Source organism: Phoca vitulina, unplaced genomic scaffold (genome assembly GCF_004348235.1).
Source record: "Phoca vitulina isolate PV1807 unplaced genomic scaffold, GSC_HSeal_1.0 scaffold77, whole genome shotgun sequence".
In the NCBI taxonomy this organism is placed as follows: domain Eukaryota; kingdom Metazoa; phylum Chordata; class Mammalia; order Carnivora; family Phocidae; genus Phoca; species Phoca vitulina.
In genome coordinates, this window is record NW_022589780.1 from 6,074,369 (window position 1) to 6,101,751 (window position 27,383).

Below are 27,383 nucleotides of genomic sequence, written 5' to 3' on the forward strand. Positions count from 1 at the left end.
GATGCAGTAGAGTGGTCTTAAGAGGAAAGTATATAGCAATTCAAGCTTTTATCAAGAAACAAGAAAGGTCTCAAATACACAACCTAACACTACACCTAAAGGAGCTGGAGAAAGAACAGCAAATAAAGCCTAAAGCCAGAAGGAAATAATAAAGATCAGAGCAGAAATAAATGAAATATGAAAAGAAGGGTCAACAGATCAACAAAAGTAGGAATTGGTTATTAGAAAGAATTAATAAGATTGATAAACCCCTGGCAAGGCTTATCAAAAAGAAAAGATTTCTAATCATTTCTAATCCAATTAAATAAAATCATGAATGAAAGAGGAGAGATCTCAAACAACACCAAAGAAATACAATCATAAGAACATATTATGAGCAACTATATGCCAGCAAATTAGACAATATGGAAGAAATGGATGCATTCCTAGAGAAGTATAAACTAAAAAAACTGAACCAGGAAGAAATAGAAAACCTGAATAGACCCATAACCACTAAGGAAATTGAAGCAGCAATCAAAAATTTCCCAATAAACAAGAGCCCAGGGCCAGATGGCTTCCCAGGGGAATTCTACCAAACATTTAAAGAAGAATTAATACCTATTCACCTGAAACGGTTCCAAAAAATCTAAATGGACAGAAAACTTCCAAACTCATTTTATGAGGCCAGCATCACCTTGATCCCCAAACCAGGCAAAGACCTCATCAAAAAGGAGAACTACAGACGAATATCCCTGATGAACATGGATGCAAAAATTCTCACCAAAATATTATCAAATAGAACCCAACAGTACATTAAAAAGATTATTCACCACAACCAAGTGGGATTTATTCCTGAGCTGCAGGTTGGGTCAACATCCACAAATCAAGCAATGTGATACAATACATTAATAAAAGAAAGAACATAACCATACAATACTCTCAATAGATTCAGAAAAAGCATTTGACAAAGTACAGCATCCTTTCTTGATTAAAACTCTTCACAGTGTAGGGATAGAGGGAACATAACTCAATATCATAAAGGACATCTATGAAAAACCCACAGCGAATATCATTCTCAATGGGGAAAAACAGAGTTTTTCCCCTAAGGTCAGGAACACGGCAAGGATATCCACTATCTCCACTGCTATTCAACATAGTACTAGAAGTCCTAGCCACAGCAATCAGACAACAAAAAGAAATAAAAGGCATCTGAATCAGCAAAGAAGAAGTCAAACTCTCACTCTTTGCAGATGATATGATACTTTATTTGGAAAACCCAAAAGAGTCCACCCCCAAACTGCTAGAACTCATACAGGAATTCAGTAAAGTGGCAGGATATAAAATCAATGCACAGAAATCAGTTGTGTTTCTACACCAGCAAGACAGAAGAATGAGAAATTAAGGAGTCGATCCCATTTACAACTGCACCCAAAACCATAAGATACCTAGGGATAAATCTAACCAAAGAGGCAAAGAATCTGTAATCAGAAAACTTTAGAATACTCATGATAGAAATTGAGGAAGACACAAAGAAATGGAAAAACGTTCCATGGATTAGAAGAAAAAATACTGTGAAAACGTCTATGCTACCTAGAGCAATCTACACATTCAGTGTGATCCCTATCAAAATACCACCCACTTTTTTTCAAAGAAATGGAACAAATAATCCTAAAATTTATAGGGAACCAGAAAAGACCTGAATAGCCAGAGGAATGTTGAAAAAGAAAATCAAAGCTGGTAGCATCACAATTCCGGACTTTAATCTCTATTACAAAGTTGTGATCATCAAGAGAGTGTGGTACTGGCACAAAAACAGACACATAGATTAATGTAACAAAATAGAGAGCCCAGAAATGGACCCTCAACTCTATGGTCAACTAATCTTCGACAAAGTAGGAACAAATGTCCAATGGAAAAACACAGTCTCTTCAACAAATGGTGTTGGGAAAATTGGACGGCCACATGCAGAAGAATGAAACTGGACCATTTCCTTACACCACACACAAAAATAGACTCAAAATGGATGAAAGACCTCAATGTGAGACAGGAATCTATCAAAATCCTTGAGGAGAACACAGGCAGCACCCTCTTAGACCTCAGCCGCAGCAACTTCTTCCTAGAAACATCGCCAAAGGCAAGGGAAGCAAGGGCAAAAATGATCTATTGGGACTTCATCAAGATAAAAAACTTTTGCACAGCAAAGGACAGTCAACAAAACCAAGGGACAACCGACAGAATGGGAGAAGATATTTGCAAATGACATGTCAGATAAAAGGCTAGTATCCAAAATCTTTAAGGAACTTATCAAAGTCAACACCCAGAGAACAAATAATCCAATCAAGAAATGGGCAGAAGGGCATCTGGATGGCTCAGTTGGTTAAGCGACTGCCTTCGGCTCAGATCATGATCCCAGGGTCCTGGGATCGAGTCCCACATCAGGCTCCCCCTGCTCTGCGGGGAGCCTGCTTCTCCCTCTGCCTCTGCCTGCCACTCCCCTGCTTGTGCTCTCTCTTTCTCTCTCTGTCAAATAAATAAATAAAATCTTAAAAAAAAAAAGAATTCCTTAAAAAAAAAAAAAAGAAATGGGCAGAAAACATGAACAGACATTTCTGTAAAGAAGACATCCAAATGGTCAACAGACACATGAAAAGGTGCTCAACATCACTCCTCATCAAGGAAATACAAATCAAAACCTCAATGAGATACCACCTCACACCAGTCAGAATGGCTAAACTGAACACGTCAGGAAATGACAGATGTTGGCGAGGATGTGGAGAAAGGGGAGCCCTCCTACACTGTTGGTAGGAATGCAAGCTGGTGCAGCTACTCTGGAAAACAGTATGGAGGTTCCTCAAATAGGTGAAAATAGAGCTACCCTACCACCCAGCAACTGCACTACTGGGTATTTATCCAATGACCAAAAACATAGTGATTCAAAGGGCCACATGCACACCAATGTTTATAACCTCAATGTCCACAATAGGCAAATTATGGAAAGAGCCCAGATGTCCATTGGCAGATGAATGTATAAAGAAATGGTGGTATATATATATATATATATATATATATATATATATATATACAGAGAGAGAGAGAGAGAGAGAAATATTACTCAGCCATCAAAAAAAATGAAATCTTACCATTTGCAAAGATTTGGGTGGAACCAGAGGGTATCATGCTAAGTGAAATAAGTCAGTCAGAGAAAGAATTATTATATGTGTTCACTTATATGTGGAATTTAAGAAACAATATAGATGAACATAGGGTAAGGGAGGGAAAAATAAAATAAAAGGAAATCAGAGAGGGTAACAAATCATAAGAGACTCTTAATTATAGGATGCCACCTGAGGGTTGCTTTTGGGGAGGTGCGTGGGGGGATGGCATAACTGGCTGGTGTTCATTAAGGATGGCACTTGATGTAATGAGCACTGGGTGTTATATGCAACTGATGAATCACTAAACTCTACCTCTGAAACTAATAATACACTATATGTTAATTGATTTTTTAATCTAAAAAAATGTGACCCAGTTTCATTCTTTTGCATGTTGCTGTCCAGTTTCCCCAAAACCATTTGGTGAAGAGAATGTATTTTGCTCACTGAATATCCTTTACTGCTTTGTCAAAGATTACTTGCTGATATAGTTGTGGATTCATTTCTGTGGTTTCTATTCTGTTCCATTGACTTATGTTTCTATTTTTGTGCCAGTACCGTACTGCTTTGATCACTACAGCTTTGCAATATAACTTCAAGTCCAGAATTGTGATGCTTCCAACATTGCTTTTCTTTTTCAAGATTGCCTTGGCTATTCAGAGTCTTTTGTGGTCCCATATAAATTTAGGATTATTTGTCTTAGTTTTGTGAAAATTGCTATTGGTATTTTTTTTTTTTTAGTTTTGTAGATTATGCTTTTTTTTATGTTATGTTAGTCACCATACAGTACATCATTAGTTTTTGATGTAGTGTTCCATGATTCATTGTTTGCATATAACACCCAGTGCTCCATGCAATACATGCCCTCCTTTTTTATTTTTTAAAGATTTTATTTATTTATTTGACAGAGAGAGACAGTGAGAGAGGGAACACAAGCAGGGGGAGTGGGAGAGGGGAAGCAGGCTTCCCGCCGAGCAGGGAACCCGATGCGGGGCTCGATCCCAGGACTCTGGGATCATGACCTGAGCCGAAGGCAGACACTTAATGACTGAGCCACCCAGGCGCCCCAATACATGCCCTCCTTAATTCCCATCACCAGGCTAACCCATCCCCCCACCCTCCTCCCCTCTGAAACCCTCAGTTTGTTTCTTGGAATCCATAGTCTCTCATGGTTCGTCTCCTCCTCTGATTTCCCCCCCTTCATTTTCCCCTTCCTTCTCCTAATGTCCTCCATGCTCCTTATGTTCCACAAATAAGTGAAACCATATGATAATTAACTTTCTCTGCTTGACTTATTTCACTTAGCATAATCTCCTCCATTCCCATCCATGTTGATGCAAAAGTTGGGTATTCATCTTTCCTGATGGCTGAGTAATATTTCATTGTATATATGGACTACATCTCTTTATCCATTTATCTGTTGAAGGGGCTGTTGGTATTTTGATAAGATTGCAGTAAATGTGTAGATTGCTTTGGGTACTATAGACATTTTAAAATATTTTTCTTTCAATTGATGAGCATAGAATAGTTTCTCATTTTTTTGTTTTATCTCCAATTTCTTTCATCAGTGTTTTATAATTTTCAGAGTATCATTCTTTTAGTTTTATTCTAGGTATCTTTTTATTTTTAGTGCAATTGTAAATGGTTTTGTTCTCTTAATTTCTCTTTCTGCAGCTTCTTTTTTGGTATAGCAATGCAACAGATTTCTGTACACTCATTTTGTATCCTGTGGCTTTGCTAAATTCCTTTATCAGTTCCAGCACTTTATTGGTGGAGTCTTTCAGGTTTTGTATAAATAGTATCATCTAAACTGTAAATAGTGAAAATGTTACTTATTTCTTACCAATTAGGATGTTTTATTTCTTTTTGTTGTCTGATTGCTGTGGCTAGGACTTCCAGTACTGCGTTGAATAAATGTGTTGAGAGTGGACATCCTTGTCTTGTTCCTGACCTTAGAGGAAAAAATCTCAGCTTTTTCCTATTAAGTATGGTGTTAGCTGTGTGTTTTTCATATATTACCTTTATTATTCTGAGGTATGTTCTCTCTGAACCTACTTTGTTGAGGTTTTTTTTTTTATCATGAATGGATGTTGTAGTTTGTCAAATGCTTTTTCTGCGTGTATTGAAGTAATCGTTTGTTTACTATCCTTTCTTTTATTAATGTGATTATCACATTGATTGATTTGTGCATATTGAATCATTCCTGCAACCCACTTGATCATGGTGAGTGATTTTTTCTTGTATTATTGGATTTTATTTGCTTGTATTGTGTTGAGGATTTTTGCACCTATGTTCATAAGAAATCTGTAGTCGTTTTTTATTTGTTGTGTCTTTATCTGGATTTGGTATCATGGTATTGCTGGCCTCATAGAATCAATTTGGAAGTTTTCTTTCCTTTTCTATTTTTTAGAATAATTTGAGAAGAAATGGAATGAACTCTTTAAATGGTTGGTAGAATATGCCTGAGAAGCCATCTGGGCCTTGACAAAAGTTAGCTGGAAGGTTTTTTTGTTTTGTTTTTGCTTGTTTGTTGGTTTGTTTTAATTACTGACTCAATTTCTTTCCTGGTTACTGGTCTGTTCTAATTTTCTATTTCTTCCTCTTTCAGTTTTGGCAGTTTATATGTTTCTAGGAATTTATCAATTTCTTCTAGCTTGTCCAATTTGTTGACATATAGTTTTTCATAATCTTTTTTAATTGTATTTCTGTGGTGTTGGTTATTTCTCCTCTATCATTTATAGGTTTATTTATTTGAGTACTTCTTTTTTTTTTTCCTTGATAAGTCTGGTTAACTGGTAATTATAAACAGTGTTTCCTCAAAGCCTGGGTTTTTTGTTCATTCCTTCATATTCTATATTGCCACCCCATGTTTCTGCTTGGCCCAACCTAGGTCATATGGTCAGTATTAAACCAATCACTGTGGCCAGGGCAATGGTGTACTCTGACTGACATTTGTATTAAATACCCTCTCCTCTAATAGAGCAGAAAGTGGGATGAGCTCTACTACAGCCATACAGAAAATCTGAATTCTCTATGGGAGATGTATGTTGGGCTACCAAAACTATAGGTTCCTATGATAAATAAACAATTAAATGTAGTTACAATGGGTAAGCTTAATTTAATTTAGGTATATAGAGCATAATACTTAATAAGGAAGTCAAAACTATAGGGTCAGTCATTAGCATAGTGCAATTGGTCAACACATAAAGTATTGCACTATTTAATTACTTATTGAACAAATAGTTATTGAGGACTTAAACTATGCAGAGAAATGCTGTAATTGCTATGGAGAAATAAAAAAATAAATAAGACAAGCCTTTCTCTCACACAGTTTATAATTAGCTGAAGGAGAAACATATATTTCTATAATAAGAAGTTATGAAGACACATAGGACAAAGCATATGCTACCATAATATAAACTAAGTAGTTTTGCTCATTAGTTATGTACTTGGGTCATTGCATATAAAACAATATTTGCATATTGAATCTTATTGTTAGTGAACTTCTATTAGGACTTCAGAGATGTATATTTCCAGGAACTATTTTGGCTTCAGTGTGCACGTGCATACACACACACATGAATCAGAGGAATTTAGAGGTCATGAATCACAGTGGTGCTCCATCTTGCCTACACATTAGAAGCATGAGGGGAGCATTTAAGAAAATACCAAATGTTTGGAGCCCATCCCCAGAGATTCTGTCTTCATTAGTGAGGGGTGGACTTGGATATATTTTAAATGTTCCCCCAAGTGATTCTAATGTGTAGAAAGTACTCATCTAGTTGAGCCACTTCAAGTGGCAATTGAAGAAAGTGAGACTCAGAGAAAATATATAATTTTCTGAAGATAATGTTAGTTAGAGTCCTCCTTGCCTGCTTCCTAGTGTACATATTTTGAGGATAATTTTATCGTTGTTTTTCAATCTGTGGAAATTAAATTCTCTGACATTATCTTTTATAAAAAATAGAAGTCAGATAAGCAATTCATAGAATCTTGTACACATATTAAAATAAGCTGCATAGGCGATTCAGGCAAAGATGGCCAAGGAGTAGGGGACCCTATTTCAACCAGTCCCCTGAATTGAGCTGGATATCTATGAGACCACTCTGAAAACCCATGAAATCCGCCTGAGATGTAAGAAGATATATCTGGATCTCTACAAACAGAATATCTCTGTCGGTTGGTTTTGAGGTATGAAGTAGGGAGCCATGATTCTGTGGGCAGATATTGGAAGCTAAATGGAAGGTGAAGGAGTTGCCATAAGCACTTGAGCTGGGAAGGTGAAATAACACAGGAGCACAAAAGCCTCCCACACTGGGGATGGGGCACAGACCCACAGACTGTTAGTGGTGGGAAAAGGACTTTAGGGCAGCCCTCGGACCAAAACCTGGAGCTGAGGGGGCGCACGTGCATTCTGGGGGCAGCTGGCGGTTTTAGAATCACAAAGGGCAGAAACGTGCCTGGACCTGGAAATGAGGGCTGGGGGCGCACAAAATCCAGGATGCTGCAGTCTTTAGCAGCACAGACAGAAACGGAGACAGTGTGGCCTAGAGAGCTCACTGAAGAACAGACTGCAATCTCTCTGTTCTGAGACAGAGGTTGGATATGGTCACTTCTGCTCTGACTCTCAGAAGAGAGGCAGAAAGCTGCCAGGGAAAGCCGCCAGAGAAAAAAAGCTCCCCAAAACCGGTTTTCACTGAGCTCATCCCCCCCCGGGAAAAGGGCATCTCTGCCCAAAGAGGGTTGCCTGAGCAACAGCCCAGCTGGCCCCTCCCCCAGAAGATAGGTTGGAAAAACAAGAAGACAACAACCTTAAGGTCCCTATAAAACAGGTACATCGTACTTGGGTTGTGGGACTCTACATTCCCTCAACCACCCCTCAACAGAATGACTAAGAGGAGGAACCCGCAAAACACAAAAACCTCAGAGAATGTGAATTCTGCCCAGATTTACAAATGGATATTGATATAAACAAGATATCAGAAATAAACTTCAGGGTAACAGTATGAAGACAATAGCGAGGCTGGAGAAAACCATTAATGGCAAAATAGATTCTCTAAGGGCAGAAATGAGAGATCATCTGGCAGAACTTAAAAAGGCTATCAATGAGATCCAATCTAATCTAGATACTCTAACAGCTAGGGTAAATGAGGCAGAAGAATGAATTAGTGATCTAGAAGACAAACTGATAGAAAAGAAGGAACAGAAGGAGGCCTGGAACAAGCAGCTTAAAATCCATGAAAACAGAATGAGAGTGATGCCATGAAATGTTCCAATTTCAAAAGTATTGGGATCCCTGAGGGGGTGGAGAGAGAGAGAGAAGACAAGAGATGTACTTGAGAAAATCATAGCTGAGAACTTCCCTAATCTGGGGAATGAAACAAACATTCATGTCCTGGAGGCAGAGAGGACCCCTCCCAAGATAAAGGAGAACGGACAAATGCCCCGGCATGTCATAGTAAAACTCGCAAATCTGAGTACCAAGGAAACCATCTTATGGACAGTTAGGGAGAAGGGATTCCTTACGTACAGAGGGAGGAACATCAGAATAATGTCAGACCTATCCACAGAGACCTGGCAAGCCAGAAAGGCCTGGCAAGACATATTCAGGGTAGTAAATGAGAAGAACATGCAGCCAAGAATACTTTATCCGGCAAGGCTGTCATTTAGAATGGATGGAGATATACAAAGCTTCCAGGACCAGAGAAACTGAAAGAATATGTGACCACCAAGCCAGCAATGCAAGAAATATTAAGGGGGGTTCTACAAAAGGAGAAAGACCCCAAGAGTGATATAGAACAGAAATTTACAGAGACAATCTAGAGAAACAAGGACTTCACAGGCAAAATGATGACAATAAAATCATATCTTTCAATAATCACTCTCAATGTGAATAGCCTAAATGTTCCCATAAAATGGCACAGGGTAGCAGATTGGATAAAAACACGGGACCCATCCATATGTTGTCTACAAGAGACTCACTTTGAACCTAAGTGAAAGGATGGAGAACAATCTTTCATGCCAACAGACCTCAAAAGAAAGCTGGGGTAGCAATTCTTATATCAGACAAATTAGATTTTAAGCTAAAGACTGTAGCTAGAGACACAGAAGGACACTATATCATTCTTAAAGGATCTATCCAATAAGAAGGTCTAACAAGTGTAAATATCTATTCCCCCAACATGGGATCAGCCAACTACATAAGCCAACTGCTAACCAAAATAAAGAGACATATTGATAATATTACATTAATTGTAGGAGACCTCAACACTCCACTCTCACCAATAGACAGATCATCTAAATAGAAGATCAAAGAAACAAGAGCTTTGAATGACACACTGGACCAGAAGGACCTCATAGATATATACAAAATATTCCTCCCCAAAACAACAGAATACTCATTCTGCTCAAGTGCACATGGAAATTTCTCTAGAATAGACCACATACTGGGTCACAAATCAGGTCTCAACAGACACCAAAAGATTGAGATTATCCCCTGCATATTCTCAGACCATAATGCTTTAAAACTGGAACTCAATCACAAGAAAAAAATTGGCAGAAACTCAAACACTTGGAAGCTAAAGACCACTCTGCTCAAGAATGTTTGGGTCAACCAGGAAATCAAAGAACTTAAACAATTCATGGAAACCAATGAAAATGAAAACACATTGGTCCAAAACCTATGGGATACTGCAAAGGTGGTCCTAAGGTGGAAATACATAGCCATCCATGCCTCACTCAAAAAAATAGAAAAATCCCAAATTCACCAACTAACTTTACACCTTAAAGATCTGGAGAAAAAAGCAACAGTGATGCCTAAGCCATGAATTAGAAGAGACATAATTAAGATTAGAGCAGAGATCAATGAATTAGAAATCAGAAATATAGTAGAGCAGATCAATGACTAGAAGCTGGTTCTTTGAATGAATTAATAAGATCAATAAACCACTGGCCAGACTTATCCAAAAGAAAAGAGGACCCAAATTAATAAAATTATGAATGAAAGGGGAGAGATCACGACTAACACCTAGGAAATTGAAACAATTATTAGAAATTATTATCAACAACTATATGCCAAAAAATTAAGCAAACTTAAAGAAATGGATGCCTTCCTGGAAATCTATAAGCTGCCAAGACTGAAACAGGAAGAAATTGACAACCTGAATAGACGAATACCTAGATAGAAAAGAGATCAAAAACCTCCCCAAAAACAAGAGTCCAGGGCCCGATGGATTCCCTGGGGAATTCTACCAAACATTTAAAGAAGAAATAATACCTATTCTCTTGAAGCTGTTTCAAAAATAGAAACAGAAGGAAAACTTTCAAACTCATTCTATGAGGCCAGCATTACCTTGATCCCCAAACCAGGCAAAGACCCCATCAAAAAGGAGAATTTCAGACCGATATCCCTGATGAATATGGATTCCAAAATCCTCAACAAAATCCTAGCTAATAGGATCCAACAATACATTAAAAGGATCATCCACCACGACCAAGTGGGATTTATCCCCGGGATGCAAGGGTGGTTCAACATTCTTAAATCAATGTGATAGAACATATTAATAAGAGGAGAGAGAAGAACCATATGGTCCTCTCAATTGATGCAGAAAAAGCATTTGACAAAATAAAGCATCCTTTCCTGATTAAAACTCTTCAGAGTATAGGGATAGAGCGAACATTCCTCGATTTCATAAAATTCATCTATGAAAAGCCCACAGGGAATATCATTCTTGATGGGTAAAAGCTAAGAGCTTTTCCCTTAAGGTCTGGAACACAAAAAGGATGCCCACCCTCATCACTATTGTTCAACATAGTACTAGCATTCCCAGCAAAAACAATCAGGCAACAAAAAGAAATAAAAGATATTCAAATTGTCAAAGAAGGAGTCAAACTCTCTCTCTTCCCAGACGGCATGATACTTTATTTGGAAAACCCAAAAGACGCTACCCCCAAATTACTAGAACTCATACAGCAACTCAGGAATGTGGCAGGATACAAAATCAGTGCACAGAAATCAACTGCTTTCTTATACACTAACAATGTAACTGTAGAAAGAGAAATTAAAGAATGGATTCTATTTACAATAGCACCAAAAACCATAAGATACCTTGGAATAAACCTAACCAAAGAGGTAAAGGATCTATGCTCTAGGAACTACAGAACACTCATGAAAGAAATTGAAGAAGACACAAAAAGATGGAAAAACTTTCCATTCTCATGGATCAGAAGAATAAACATTGTTAAAATGTCTATGCTGCCCAGAACAATCTATACTTTCAATGCCATCTCAATAAAAATTCCAATGGCATTTTTCAAAGTGCTGGAAGAAACAACCCTAAAATTTGTATGGAATCAGAAAAGACCCCGAATCGCCAAGGAAATGTTGAAAAAGAAAAACAAAGCTGGGGGCTTCACGTTGCCTGATTTCAAGCTATATTACAATGCAGTGATCACCAAGACAGCATGGTACTGGCACAAAAACAGACATATAGACCAATAGAACAGAATGGAGAGCCCAGATATGGGCCTTCAACTCTATGTTCAAATAATCTTTGACAAAGCAGGGGAAAATATGCAATGGAAAAAAGACAGTCTCTTCAATAAATGGTGCTGGGAAAATTGGACAGGTATATACAGAAGAATGAAGCTGGACCATTCTCTTACACCATACTCAAAGATAAACTCAAACTGGATGAAAGACCTCAATGGGAGACAGGAATACATCAAAATCCTAGAGGAGAAAATAGGCAGTAACCTCTTCAACATCGGCCACAGCAACTTCTTTCAAGACATCTCCAAAAGCAAGGGAAACAAAGCGAAAATGAACTTTTTGGACTTCAAGATAAAAAGCTTCTGCACAGCAAAGGAAACAGTCAACAAAACAAAGAGGCAGCCCACGGAATGGGAGATGATTTTTGCAAATGACACTACAGACAAAGGGCAGATATCTAAGATCTATAAAGAACTTCTCAAACTCAACAGATCCCCGCCCTCCCACAAAAAACAAGTCAAAAAATGGGTAGAAGACATCAACAGACTCTTCTCAAAAGAAGACATACAAATGGTTAACAGACACATGAAAAAATGTTCATCATCATTAGCCATCAGGGAAATTCAAATCAAAACCAAATTGAGATACCACCTTACACCACTTAGAATGGCAAAAATTGACAAGGCAAGAAACATCAAATGTTGGAGAGGTTGTGGAGAAAAGGGAACACTCTTACACTGTTGGTGGGAATGTAAGTTGGTACAGCCACTTTGGAAAACAGTGTGGAGGTGCCTCAGAAAATTAAAAATAGAGCTACCCTATGACCCAGTAATTGCACTACTGGGTATTTACCCCGAAGACACAGGTGTAGTTAAAAGAAGGGGCATATGCACCCCAATGTTCATAGCAGCAATGTCCACAATAACCAAACTGTGGAAAGAGCTAAGATGCCCTTCAACAGACAAATGGATCAAGAAGATGTGGTCCATATATACAATGGAATATTACTCAGCCATCAGAAACAACTTTTGCATCAACATGAATGGGAGTGGAGGAGATTATGCTAAGTGAAATAGGCCAAGCGGAGAAAGTCATTTATCATATGGTTTCACTTATTTGTGGAACATAAAGAATAGCATGGAGGACATTAGGATAAGGAAGGGGAAAATGAAGCGTGGGGGAGAATGGGAAGGGGAGACAAACCGTGAGAGACCATGGATTCCAAGAAACAAACTGAGGGTTTTAGAGGGGAGAGAGTCGTGGATGGGTGAGCCCGGTATGGGTATTAAGGAGGACACATATTGCATGGAGCACTGGGCGTTATATGCTAACAATGAATCATGGAACACTACCTCAAAACTATTGAAGTACTGTATGGTGACTAGCATAATATAATAATAAAAAAAAGAAGCTACATAATCAGTTATTTCATTGGAAGCAACCCAATGACTCCATTAGACTCAAACAGCTATATTGTGCTACTTTTCCTAGTATTTAACCCAACTCAATAAGGAAGAAAATTACTTTTTTATGACAGCTCAGTCTATTGAAATAAATGTAATAAGGAAGTTATAAGAATCTCATGTTTGATAGTGTTGAGTAATTTAGCAAGAATATTTGAAGAAGTAATGATAGAACTCAGATATACAATGCAGAATAGCAGATATATAAATTACTTACTGATGTGTATTAAAGTTTAGGTATACTATGCCAATTTGAACAAAGCAATGTTGAGCAGTTTATAATCAACAATTTGCAGGGAAGGAATAATTGGAATGGGTGAGGTTGGTCTAGAGATTAGTTTCTTTTTTTTAAAGATTTTATTCATTTATTTGACAGAGAGAGAGCACGCGCACATGAGCAGGGGAAGGGGCAGAGGGAGAAGAAGAAGTAGGCTGTCCACCGAGGAAGGAGCTCAATGTGGGATTCGATCCCAGGACCCTGAGATCATGGCCTGAGCTGAAGGCAGATGCTTAACCGACTGAGCCACCCAGGTGTACCTAGAGATGAATTTAAAGGAAAATCTTCTTGGTGGGATATATGTGAACAGATAGAGAAGAGAAAAGGACATTAACATTTGTGGGGGAAGGAAAACATAAGTAAAAGTTGGGGATGGGACTTTCTTACACCACACACAAAAATAAATTCAAAATGGATTAAAGACCTAAATGTGAGACCTGAAACCATAAAAATCCTAGAGAAAAACACAGGCAGTGACCTCTTTGACATAAGCTGTAGCAACTTCTTTCTAGATATGTCTCCTAAGGTAAGGGAAACAAAAGGAAAAATAAACTATTGGGAATACATCAAAATAAAAAGGTTTTGCACATGAAGGAAATAATCAACAAAAATAAAAGGCTACTGGGGCACCTGGGTGGTGCAGTTGGTTAAGCGTCCAACTCTTGGTCTCGGTTCTGGTCGTGATCTCAGAGTTGTGAGATTGAGCCCTGAGTCAATCCCTGCACTCAGCAGAGTCTGCTTAAGTTTCTCTCTTCCTCTCCCTCTGCCCCTCCCCCTGTTTGCTCTCTCTCCCTCTCTCTCTCAAGTAAATAAATATATCTTTGAATTAATTAAAAAATAAATGAAAGGCAACCTATGGAATGGGAGAAGATAATTGCAAATAACATATCTGATAAACAGTATCCAAAATATACAAAGAACTTTTAAAACTCAACACCCAAAAAACAAATAATCCAGTTTAAAAATCGGCAGAAAACATGAATAGACGTTTTTCCAAAGAAGACATACAGATGGCCAACAGACAAATGAAGAGATGCTCAACATCACTCATCATCAGAGAAATACAAATCAAAACTACGAGATATCACCTCAAACCTGTCAGAATGGCAAAAAATTAACAACACAAGAAACAACAGGTGTTAGTGCAGATGTGGAGAATGGGGAACATTCTTACACTGCTGGTGGGAATGCAAATTGGTGCAGTGACTCTGAAAAACAGTATGAAGCTTCCTCAAAAAGTGAAGAATAGAACTACCCTATCATCCAGCAATTGCAGTACTAGGTATTTACCCAAGGAACGCAAAAATACTAATTCAAAGACATACATGCACTCTGATGTTTATAGCAGCATTATCTATAATTGCCAAATTATGGAAAGAGCCCAAGTGTCCATCAAATGATGAATGGATAAAGAGAATGGGATATATATGAATATTCATATGTACATGAATATTAGTCAGCTATAAAAGAGAATGGAATCTGAAATGTTCATTTCCTCCTCACTCCTATACTCCCACTTTACCTTCCTATTCTTTAAGACTAAGCTCAATGTTATTTCTGGTAAAAACAAAAAAAAAATGTCCCCACTGCCCTACATCTGCAAAGATTTAACTACCTTTCTCCTCTGATTCCCCATGATACATCTTCTTTACCCCTACTATATCGCTTAATACTCTGCTCTTAGTTTACATCTCTGATTTCCGCATGATATTGGAGCACCATGGCACGTGTGTGTGTGTGTTTGTGTGTGTGTGCGTGCGTGCACGTGCAAGGATGTATAATACATTTTATAAAAGGCCTAGCACCAAATTGGTACTTAATAAATGTTTCAAATTCATGTGAGGTTGCTTCCAATCACTTTTTCCATTATTTATTATTTTGGTAATAAACATATAATGTAAGTGGAAACACATCTCCTGTTCATGAATTAGGAGACTTAATATTGTTAAAATGTTAACAAAGCAATTGTACATATTGTTAAGATGTACCCAAAGCAATCCAGGTTCAAACCAATTGCTACTAAAATTTAAATAACATTTTTTGAAGAAAAAAACACCTAAAAAAACACCTAAAAATTCATGTGGAATCTCAAAAGACCCTGAATATCAACTTTTAAAATAAAGATCAAAACTGGAGAACTCACATTTCCTGATTTCAAAAATTCTTACAAAGATACACTAATAAAAACAGTGTGACACTGGTATAAAGACTAACATATAGGCCAATGGAATACAATAGAGATCCCAGAAATAAATCCTTGCATACATTGTCAAATGATTTTCAACAAGAGTGTCAAGACCATTCACTGGGGAAAGGACAACTTTTTCAACAAATGGTGTTGGGAAAACTGGATATCCACATATTAAAGAATGAAGTTGGACCCCTACCTAAGAACATATTAAAAACTAAGTCAAAATGTATCAAAGACATTAAACCAAAATACTTTTAGAAGAAAACATGAAAAAAGCTTCATAACATGGGATTTGGTAATGATTTATTGTATATGATTCCAAGGGCACAGATGGTAAAAGAAAACATAGACAAATTGTACTTCATAAAAATTTTAAAAAACAGTTAAAACAACAATATCAGCAGAGTAATAAGGCAACCCATGCAATGGAATAAAATATTTGGAAATTATATATCTGATAAGGGATTAATAGAGAACTCTCAAAGGTCAGCAAAAAAAAAATTCAAAAATGGACAAAGGGCATGAAAATACATTTCTACAAAGAACATATACCAATGGCCAATAAACACATGAAAAGATGATCAAGATCACCAAAAGCAGGGTCTCAAAGAGATATTTGTACACCCATGTTCATAGCAGCATTATCCATATTAGTAAAACATGTAGGTAACCCAAGTGTCTCTTGATGGATGAATAGATAAGCAAAATTTGGTATATATATTTATATATATACACATATATACAATGGAATATTATTCAGCTTTAATAAGGAAAGAAATTCTGATATATGCTACAACATGGATAAAACTTGAGGACACTCTGCCAAGTGAAATAAACCAATCACAAAAAGACAAATATTGTATGAATCCACATATATGAGATACTTAGAGTAGTAAAAATCATAAAAGTAGAAAGTGGAATGTGAGAGCTTGGGAAGATGGCAGAGTAGGAGGACCCTGAGCTTACCTCATCCCATGTTTTTTACTAGATATCTTCCATATCCAAGTCAACAAATCTGAGAGCAATCCAAAGTCTGGCAGAAGTAACTCCATAACTAAATGTAGAGAAGAAGCTACATCTGAAAGTTTACAAAGGTCAGAAAAGCAGAGAGAAGCTGCCCGCAGGAGGGAGCTGCTCTTGTGGAGAGGGCAGAGAAATGGGCTCTCACACCAGGGGTAGACTAATCTCCACAACATTTGGTTTTAAAAACCAGATGGGTTGAATTCCGTGAGTTTAAAAAACAGTGGTACTTCAAATGTGGAGCATTAAAAGTCTGCTGAATTAGCACTGGATAAGCCTGGAGGGTGAGTGATACTTCAGTCACTATCCTTAAAGAAACAGCAGCCTAAGCAGTGAGGCAAAATAAAAACAGCGGCTTCCAAAATGCCAGGGGGCAAATGGGCAACAGATCTGTTCATACTGACTTCAGAGCACATTGGGGGACTTCTCTGAAAACAAGTGAGCTGGCAGGGGCCATTTTCCTCCCCTACACCCAGCATAAACACAGAGCCACCTGCAAGAGGCAAGGCTGCACAGACACTTGCTAACTAACCTGCTAACAGTGTGACAAGCCCATGAGTTCTCCTAAGGACAAGCCCACTCCAAGCCTGCTAGCCTAGGCCTGGGGCTCAAGGCAAATTTTGTTAAAGGTGCACACCTGCCACAGCCACTGGGCAGGTCTGCCACACAATGCCCAGCTGTGTGACTCCAGCTACCTTTGTGCACTTCCCCTAGCTGCTCACTCCAGCTGCCTTACTACACCATGCCCACCCGTGCACCTCCAGGTGAATTTGCATGCAGCACCTAGCTGCCTTTCCTCAGCCTCTGTCATGCAATGCACCCAGTTCCCAGGTGAACACCTACTGCCATGAGGCACCCAGCCACCACACTGTGCCCAGCTGTCGCACATCACCCAGCTGCACTCCCAGTCCCTGCCTGGCATGAGCCCCAGCTGTGCCCAGCCTTTGTTAGGTGCCACACCTAGCCTCATGCCCCCAGCAACACTGATATACAGCTTCCAGCCACCCTAGTACTGAGGGGATCTGGCATAGGATTGGTGGTCCCATACAATTTTTGCAGTTACTACTGTCCTATAACCAAGTTCCCAAGCAGGCATTCCTTATCAGAACTGGCCTGCCTGGGTCCTACTAACACCAGAGAGAGCAATCACAGTCCACAAAAGGCAAAGAATCAGTTCAGAAGACTGCAATGATAGCAAAAATAGACTCAGATACAACAGCATGGCATAAGAAACACATACAGGGTACTGTACTGAAGTGCCAAGTTCTGGTAAAAAGGGCACATGGCACTGCAGTGCACTCCAGGACCTTTTCTTCATAAAGTCAATACTTTCAAGAGCAGAAGGTATCGTCATGTTGGAGAACAGTATGGAGGTTCTTTCAAAATTTAAAACTAGAGCTACCGTATGACCCAGCAATTGCACTACTGGATATTTACCCCAAAGATACAGATAAGGTGAAAAGAAGGGGCACATGCACCCCAATGTTCATAGCAGCAACGTCCACCATAGCCAAACTGTGGAAAGAGCCAAGATGCCCTTCAACAGACGAATGGATAAAGAAGTGTGGTCCATATATACAATGGAATATTACTCAGCCATCAGAAAGGATGAATACCCACCCCTTGCATTGACATGGATGGAACTGGAGAGGATTATGCTAAGTGAAATAAGTCAAGCAGAGAAAGACAATTATCATATGGTTTCACTTATATGTGGAGCATAAGGAATAGCATGGAAGACATTGGAGAAGGAAGGGGAGAATGAAGGTGGGGGAATCAGAGGGAGAGATGAACCATGAGAGACTATGGACTCTGGGAAACAATCTGAGGGTTTCAGAGGGGAGGAGGGTGGGAGGATGGGTTAGCCCGGTGAAGGGTATTAAGGAGGGCACTTGATGTAATGAGCACTGGGTGTTATATGCAACTGATGGATCACTAAACTCTACCCTGAAATTAATAATACACTATATGTTAACCAACATGGATTTAAATTAAAAATATTATAAGAGAATTATGCCTAGATAGGCATAAACCTAATCAAAATGGTGAAAGACCTGTACTCTGAATAGTATAAAACACTGAAGAAAAAAAATTAAGATGACACAAAGAAATGTAAAGCCATTGTTTGGAAGAACAAATATTGTTAAAACGTCTATACTGTCCAAAGCTATCTACACTTTTAATGCAATCCTTATCGAAATGCAAACAGCATTTGTCACAGAATGCGAGCTAACAATCCTAAAATTTGTATGGAATCACAGAAGACCCCAAATAGCCAAAGCAATCTTGAAAAAAGAAAGCAAAGCTGGAGGCATCATAATTCTGGACCTCAAATTATATTACAAAGCTGTAGTATTGAAAGCAATATGGTACCATCACAAAAATAGCTAGATCAATAGAACAGAATAGAAAACCCAGATATAAACAGAACAAATGGTCAATTAATTTTTGACAAAGTAGTAAAGAATGTTCAATGGGATAAAGCCAATCTCTTAAACAAACAGTATTGTGAAACCTAGACAGCAACATGCAAAAGAATGAAACTGGACCACATTCTTACACCATTCACAAAAAATAAATTCCAAATGGATTAAAGTTCTAAATGTGAGACCTGAAACCATAAAAATCCTTGAAGAGAACTCAGGCCATAACCTCTTAGAAATCAACCATAGCAACTTCTCTAGATATGTCTCCTGAGGCAAGGGAAGCAAAAGAAAAATAAACTTTTGGGACTACATCAGAATAAAAAGCTTCTGCCAAGAGAAGGAAATAATCAACAAAACTAAAAAGCAACCTAAGGATTTGGAGAAGATATTTGCAAATAGTATATCTTAAAAAAGGTTAGTAGCCAAAACTTATAAATACTTATAAAACTCAACACTCAAAAAACAAATAATCCAATTTAAAAATGTGCAGAAGACATGAACATTTCTTCAAAGAAGACATACAGATGACCAAGAGACACATGAAAAAAAATTCTCATCATTGCTTATCATTAGGGAAATGCATATCAAAACTACAATGGGTTTGTATACACCTCACACCTATCAGAATGCCTAAAATCAACAACAGAAGAAACAACAGGTGCTGGTGAGGATGTGGAGAAAAGTAACACTCATTCACTGTTGGTGGGAATGCAAAGTAGTCAGCCACTGTGGAAAAGAGTATGGAGCTTCTTTAAAAAGTTAAAAATAGAACTACCTTGTGGTCCAGCAATTGCACTACAAGGTAAATACTCTAAGAATACAAGAACACTAATTCAAAGGGATACGTGCACCCCGATGTTTATAGCAACATTATTTACAATAGCCAAGAAATGGAAGCAACACTGATGTCCACTGATAAATGAAGGGATAAAAAGATGTGGTACATATACAATGGAATATTATTCAGCCATAAAAAAGAATGAAATCTTTCCATTTGCAATGACATGGTTGGAGCTAGAGAGTATAATGCTATGTGAAATAAGCCAGAAAAAGACAAATATATGATTTCAATCATATGTGGACTTTAAGAAACAAAACAAACAAGCAAAGGGAAAATATAAGAGAGAGAGAGAGAGATCAAGAAACACTTTTTTAAAAGATTTATTTATTTATTTTAAGAGAGAGAGAGACAGAGAGTACAATCAAGGGAAGAGGCAGAGGGAGAGGGAGAAGCACACTCCCCGCAGAGCTGGCTTGATCCCAGGACCTGGAGATCATGACCTGAGCTGAAGGCAGAGGTTTAACCATCTGAGCCACCCAGGCGCCCTGAAACAGACTCTTAATTCTTGAGAACAACCTGATAGTTATCAGAGGGGTGGGGGTTGGGGTGGGTTAAACTGCTGATGAAGATTAAGGAATGCACTTGTTGTGATGAGCACAGGGTAATGTATGGTTGTGTTGAATTACTATATTGTACACCTAAAACTAATATAAAACAGTATGTTAATGAACTGTAATTAAAATATAAACATAAAAAATTTTAAAAAAAGGAAATAGAATGTACTTTCCGGGCGTGGGTCAAGAGGAGAATGCAAAGTTATTGTTTAAGGAGTATAGAGTTTCAGTTTCACAAGATGGAAAGAGCTAAGAAAGAGGATGTTGGTGGTAGTTGCACAGCATTATGAGTGTATTTAATATCACTCATCTGTACATGTAGAAATGGTTAAGATGATAATTTTCATGTTATGTGTATTGTACCACAATGAACAAATTGAAAAAAAAAACACATAACAACATAACTACTCTATTAGCAAAAATTTAAGTGTACAATACAGTATTGTTAATTCTAAGCACAATTGTATAATTGTATAATAGATCTCTGGAACTTTTTCATCTTACATAACTGAAACCCATTGAACAGCATCTCCCCACTTCCCCCTCCACCCAGACAATTCTATTTTCTGTTCTGATGAATTTGACTACTTTAGATACCTATATAAGTGGAATCATGTAGCATTTGTTCTTTTGTGACTGGCTTATTTCACATAGGGTAATGTCCTCAAAGTTATCCATGTTGTAGCATATGACAGGATTTCTGTCTTATTTATGATTAATATTCTATCGTATGTATAACACATCGTCTTTATCCATTTATGTGTCAATAAACATTTAGGTTATTTACACCTCTTGTTTATTGTTAATAAAACTACAATAAACACAAGAGGGCAGATATCTCTTTAAAATCCTAACTTTGATACTTTTGTACAAATAACCAGATTGCTGCATTATATGGTATTTCTACTTTTATTTTGGGGGGAATCTCCATGTTGTTCTCTATAGCAGATGCATCATTTTACATTACAACCAGGAATGCACAGGCTTCCAATTTCTCCATATCCTCACCAACACTTGTTATATTCTGTTTTCTGTTTTTGTTTTTTACATAATGGCCATCCTGACAGATGTGAGGTGATATCTCCTTGTGGTTTTCATTTGCATTTCCCTTTTAATGATGTTCAACATCTTTTTTATATATCTGTGTTCCATTTGTATATCTTCTTTGGAAAAAAATGTGTATTTAAGTCTTTTAGCTATATTTTAATCAGGTTATTATTTTTTTCCATTAAGTTTAGGAGCTCCATATGTATTTTAGATATTAATCCCTTTTCAGATATATGATTTAGAAATATTCTTTCACATGTTATAAGTTGCCTTTGCACTCTTTAGATTGTTTTCAATGTTGTGGAGATAGATGCTTTTTTGTTTTAAGTTGACCCACATATATTTTTGCTTTTGTTCCCCGTGCTTTTGGTGTCATATGCAAAAAAATCATTGCCAAGATCAATGTTTTTATGGGTCCAAGATTTGTGTCCTCCCAAAATTCACATGTTGGTACTCTAAACCCCAGTGTGATGGTATTTGAAAGTTGTTCCTTTGAGATATAACTAAGTTTAGATTAGGTGATAAAAGTATGACTCTAATGATGGGATTAGTGCCTTTATAAGAAGAGGAAAACAGAGATATCAGATCTCCCTCTCTCTCTCTCCCTTTCCTACCCCACTCCTTTGTCTCTCCACACACAGGCACTGAGAATAGCTATGTGAACACACAGTAAAAAGGCAGCCATCTGTAAGCCAGGAAGAACTGAGTCTGCCAGCACCTTGGTTTTGGAGTTCCCAGCCTCCAAAACTGTGAAAAATATATTTGTTTAAGCCACCGGTCTATGGTATTTTATTATAGCACAAATAAAAACCTGGAATTGGCTATGGAATTGTGTAATGGGTAGGAGCTGGAAGAATTTGAATTGTATACTAAAAAAAACAAGATAGCTATTTTCGGAATGCTGAAGGAAATTCTGGGGAGGGTTTAGAGAGAAAAGAGTAGAATTGGTGAGAAAGCCTACATCTTCCTAAAGAAAACATATATAATCTTAAACAGAATGTTAGTAGAAATATGGATGTTAAGGCTACTCTGATAATGTCTCAGGATAAAATAAGAAACAATAAAGAAAAAGCAATACTTGCTATAAATTATCAAGGAAATTGGCTAAATTGTGTTCATGTTCTAGTGTGTCTAGAAGGTAAAACTTATGAGCAATAAAATTGCATATTTAGCTGAAGAGATTTATATGCAAAGTGTTGAAAAAAACAGCAAAGTTCCTCCTGACTGCCATGGTAAAATGAGATAAGGGGTTAATTGAAGAAGAAAATGTTCAGCAAAAAATAACCAGAAGTAAAGATGTGGTAAATTCTAAATCTGCCCCTATTGCAAAAATGAGGAGGGTATTTGGAAGAGATCACCAATATTTTGGTTAACCATTCAATAAATTAGTGTGGCTGTGAACCCCAGATATAATAAGTCACATCAATAGAAACAAGGAATAGAGATGGGATTATACCAGAAAAGATACTGGCAGTTTGAAGTAAAGGTGACAGAGATAATGAAATGTAATTAAGGAAAGTTGTCAAACTTCGTAGATCCTAAAAGACCAGACCAAAGACCTATTAGACTATAAATGTGCTATTCAAGATAAGGGAAAAATGACCCCAGTGGCAATTCAGAAATCATCAGGGATCCTTCCTCAGTCTCAAAGTGTGTATTGTGTGTGCATGCATGCACCGTTACCTTGGTTTCAACAGGGCAGGTGGGATCTTCCAAAAACCTCAGAATGTAGAACCACCTGGCAGAGACAATGGGTGTGGGATGCCCAGCAAAACCTGGTGGGCTGCAAACCGCTCTCAGAAAAAAAAAAAAAAAAAAAAAAAAAAACGTGGGGGAAAGGCACTGTCTCCAACCTAGTGTGTCCAGAAGGCTTAGACAACACCCTCATGGATCTGGAAAGCAGAACATCAAAGCAAAGAGAATAATTATACATGAGCCTGAAGATCTCATGAAATTTGGCTTGCTAAACTTTAGACATGTTTGTGACCCCTTTCTTTCCTCTTTTTTCCCCCCTTTTTGGAAGAAGAATGTCTATCTTATGCCTCTCCCACCATTGTATTTTGGAAGCACATTACTTATGTGGTTTCACAGGTACACAGATTGAGGGGAATTTTTTCCTCAGGATGAATGTTATCTCCAATCTCACCAATACCTGATTTAGATGATATTTCAATGACAAGGAAAAAAGGAGTGAGGGAAACAAGCCATAAGTGACTCTTAACAATAGAGAACAAACTGAGGGTTGATGGAGGGAGATGGGTAGGGGATGGGCTAGATGGGTGATTGGTATTAAAGAGGGCACTTGTGATGAGCACTGGGTATTGTATGTAAGTGATGAATCACTGAATTCTACTCCAAAAACCAATACCGCAATGTATGTTAACTAATAAAATTTAAGTAAAAAATAATTTAGATTTGGTACTAGAACAAATTAAGACTTTGGGGGTTGTTGGGATGAAATGACTATACTCTGCATATAAGAAGAACATGAATTTTGAATTTTAGGTGGCCAGGAGCAGAATGTTATGGGCTGAATATTGTGGCCCCCAAATTCATATGTGGAAGCCCTAACCCCAACGTGATGGTAGTTACATAGAGATGGGACCTTTGGGAGGTAATTAGTTTTCAATTAGGTCATAAGATTGGAAAATCTCATGATGGGATTAGTATCCCTACACACAGAACACAGAGAAAGAGCTCTTTCTTTCTCCACATACATGCATGGAGGAAAGGCCAAATGATCATACAGCTAGAAGGCAGCTGTCTACAAATCAGGAAGCAAGACTTTGCCAGATACTAAATCTGTTCATCCCTTGATCTTAAACTTCCCAGCCTCTGGAACTATTAAAAAATAAATATACACTGTTTAAGCAACCCACTTTATGGTATTTGGTTAGAGTAGCATGAGCTAAGGTTAATATCATAAAACATTTCCCTGTTTTCTTCTAAGAGTTATACAGTTTCAAGTTTTATGTTTAAGTCTTTAATCTGTTTTGACTTGACTTTGTGTATAGTGTAAGATAAGGGTCCAATTTCATTGTTTTGCATGTAGCTATCCAGTTTTTCTAACATAAGTTGTTGAAGACAAAGTCCTTTCTCTATTGTATATTCTGACACCCTTGTAGAATATCAGTTGAATCTTTATGTATGAGTGTATTTCTGGGCTCTCCATTATGTTCCATAGGTCTGCATATCTATCTTTAACCCAGTATCTGAAAACAGGTGTATGAGGCCTTGAGGTTCGCTGTTTCTTAACATTGTTGTCCTTTATGATTTCATACACATTTTAGGATTTTTTTTTCTATTTCTGTAAAAAAAATGCCATTGAAATTTTGACACAGATTGAACTGAATCTCTATACCACTTTTAGTATGGACATATTAAGAATATTAAGTCTTCCAATCTATAAACATAAGGTATATTTCCATTTATTTATGTCTTCATTCTTTCATCAATGTTTTGTAGTTTTTTTTAACCATATCATTATTTTTAATGTCCAGCATTTATAATACGAGGGTCAGAGCTTTCTCCCTAACTCAAGTTTATAAATTCCCGATTGGCTTGTGAGGCCAATAGGGATACTTCTTCTTGTCTAATTTGGTTTCTGGGAAGACTTCATTCAGGTCCTCAATGGTCATCTGATCAAATGGAATTCTGTTCCTCATTTTCTCCAGCTCTTTTTCATATTCCTCAATCCTGGCCTTTGAGAGAGACAAAAACTCAGCACAACTTTTCACATCTTTTTCTTCAGCATCCACCTGAACAGTATATTTATCCTCTGGCACCGGAACCTTCAGGGCATTAAACTTCTCAAAGTCATCTACCAAACCAGCCTTCGCCACATTGACCTTGTAGTAAGCCCAGTCGATAGCAGATAGTTTCTCAGGGAGAGTAGCCAACCTGGAGGTAAGTATCTCATTCCAGGATTTCAGGGAGTTAGCAATGGCTTTCTGGTTTCGGGGTATGATCTCCCCAAAAGCTACCCAGTCAATGGATTTTAGAGCAAGTTTTTGCCCAGCCATCTTGAGATCCTTCACCAACCCCAGCGGCCCAGAGTCCACAGCAGCAAGGAATGGCAATGTTTTGTAGTTTTTAATACAAGTCTTTCACCTCCTTGGTTAAGTTTTTCTTTTCCCTAAATCCTTATTCTTCTTCTTAAGGACTAATTTTTGTAGAGCAGTTTTCAGTTCAGAGAAAAATTGAAGGGAAGGTACAGAAATTTCCCATATAGCCCTTGCCCCCAATCATGCAGTCAACATCACTCAACAGAAAGCTACATGTTTTACCAAGAATGAACATACATTAAAACATCATAATTATGACATAGTATACTTGTGACACAATACAATCACTTAGTTTTCATTACAGTTCACTCTTGGTGTGATACATTTTATGGGTTTGGACAAATGTATAATGGCATTATCCATCATTATAATATACAGAGTATTTTCACTGACCTAAATATTCTCTGTGCTTTTCCCATTCATCTCTTTTCCCTCACCAGCAACCAATGATCTTTTTATTTTCTCCTTAGCCTGTTAGCCATCTGTATGTCTTCTTTGGAAAAAATGTCTATTCAGATCCCTGACCATTTTTAAATTAAATTTTTGTTATTGAGTTGTAGGAGTTCTTTATATATTTTGTATATCAAAAACTTATTGGATAAATAATTTGCAACTATTTTCTCCATCTCAGTGGGCTGCCTCTCATTTTGTTGATGGTTTCCTTCACTATGCAGAAGATTTTTAATTTGATGTGGTCTCATTTGCTTGCTTTCATCTCATCTGGTCCTTTGTATTTTCCTTGCATCAGTTGTAACTTCTCTTTCACTTGTAATTTTTATTTCTCATTAAACTTTTGTTTTAATTAGTCTCAAAATTCTGTGACAGGGGCGCCTGGGTGGCTCAGTTGGTTAAGCGACTGCCTTCGGCTCAGGTCATGATCCTGGAGTCCCTGGATCGAGTCCCACATCAGGCTCCCTGCTCGGCAGGGAGTCTGCTTCTCCCTCTGACACTCCCCCCTCTCATGTGCTCTCTCTCTCATTCTCTCTCTCTCAAATAAATAAATAAAATCTTTTAAAAAAAATTCTGTGACAGATTTTTGGTCAAGTTGTTTCCATTAAAAAGTACTGATTTTAAAAACTAATAACTTAAAACTGTCACACAGACACAAAAAACAAATGGTCCACAAAACATTCTCCTTTCCTTCTGAAGGTTTTACGATGCATTGTTATCATTAACCAGTCTTTTACTATTAAACTTAAATGGCCAATTGACACAAACAGTTCTGAGACCATTCTTCCACCACTGATTAACATTGGGGTGGCAGGTATTGGGGATAATATTCATTTAGCCTTCTGACCTTTCTGGCAGACTTGGTGACATTGCCACTTGTAATTTTATTTGAGTCTTTTCTCTCTTTTTTTGTTGAATACAGTTACAGTTTTTCAGCTTTATCTTTTAAAAAAATCAGCTCTTATTTTCGTTTATCTTTTCTATTATCTTTTTAGTCTCTATTTCATTTATTTCCACATGTTTTGATCTTTATTATTTTCTTCATTCTACTAACTTTGGTTTGTTTTTTTGGTCTTTGTTGTTCTTTTTCTACTTCCTTTAGGTGTATTTAAATTGTCTATTGAGATATCTCTTGTTTTTTGAGAAAGCCCTATGTTGCTATGAACTTCTTTCTTAGAACAGCTTTTGCTGTATTCCATAAATTTTGGTATGTCACATTTCTGTTTTAATTTTTCTGTATTTTTTAATTTCTCCTTTGATTTCCTCTATGACCCAAAATTATTCAGTAGCATGTTGTTTAATCTCCATATGTTTATAAATTTTCAAGAATTATCTTTGATTTCTAGTTACATACCATTTTGTTTGGAAAACATGCTTGATATGATTTCAATGTTCTTAAAATTTTGAGACTTGCCTAACATGTAATCT

General features: G+C 37.4%; 2 protein-coding genes across 2 annotated transcripts in view; both read right to left on the reverse strand.

Moving 5' to 3' along the window:
* Nucleotides 1–27,383, reverse strand: part of ZC3H12B (zinc finger CCCH-type containing 12B) — a 549,765-nt gene that overhangs the window by 310,767 nt on the left and 211,615 nt on the right. The window lies entirely within an intron of this gene.
* LOC116625371 (ATP synthase subunit d, mitochondrial-like) lies at nucleotides 24,890–26,014 on the reverse strand. Its single transcript, XM_032393863.1, has one exon. The coding sequence runs from the start codon at nucleotides 25,461–25,463 to the stop codon at nucleotides 24,984–24,986; it is 480 nt and encodes a 159-aa protein (XP_032249754.1). The 5' UTR covers nucleotides 25,464–26,014; the 3' UTR covers nucleotides 24,890–24,983.

What these genes read in the sequence shown, in the direction of transcription:
- LOC116625371 (XM_032393863.1), bottom strand. Translation starts at nt 25,463, where the DNA reads ATGGCTGGGCAAAAACTTGCTCTAAAATCCATTGACTGGGTAGCTTTT.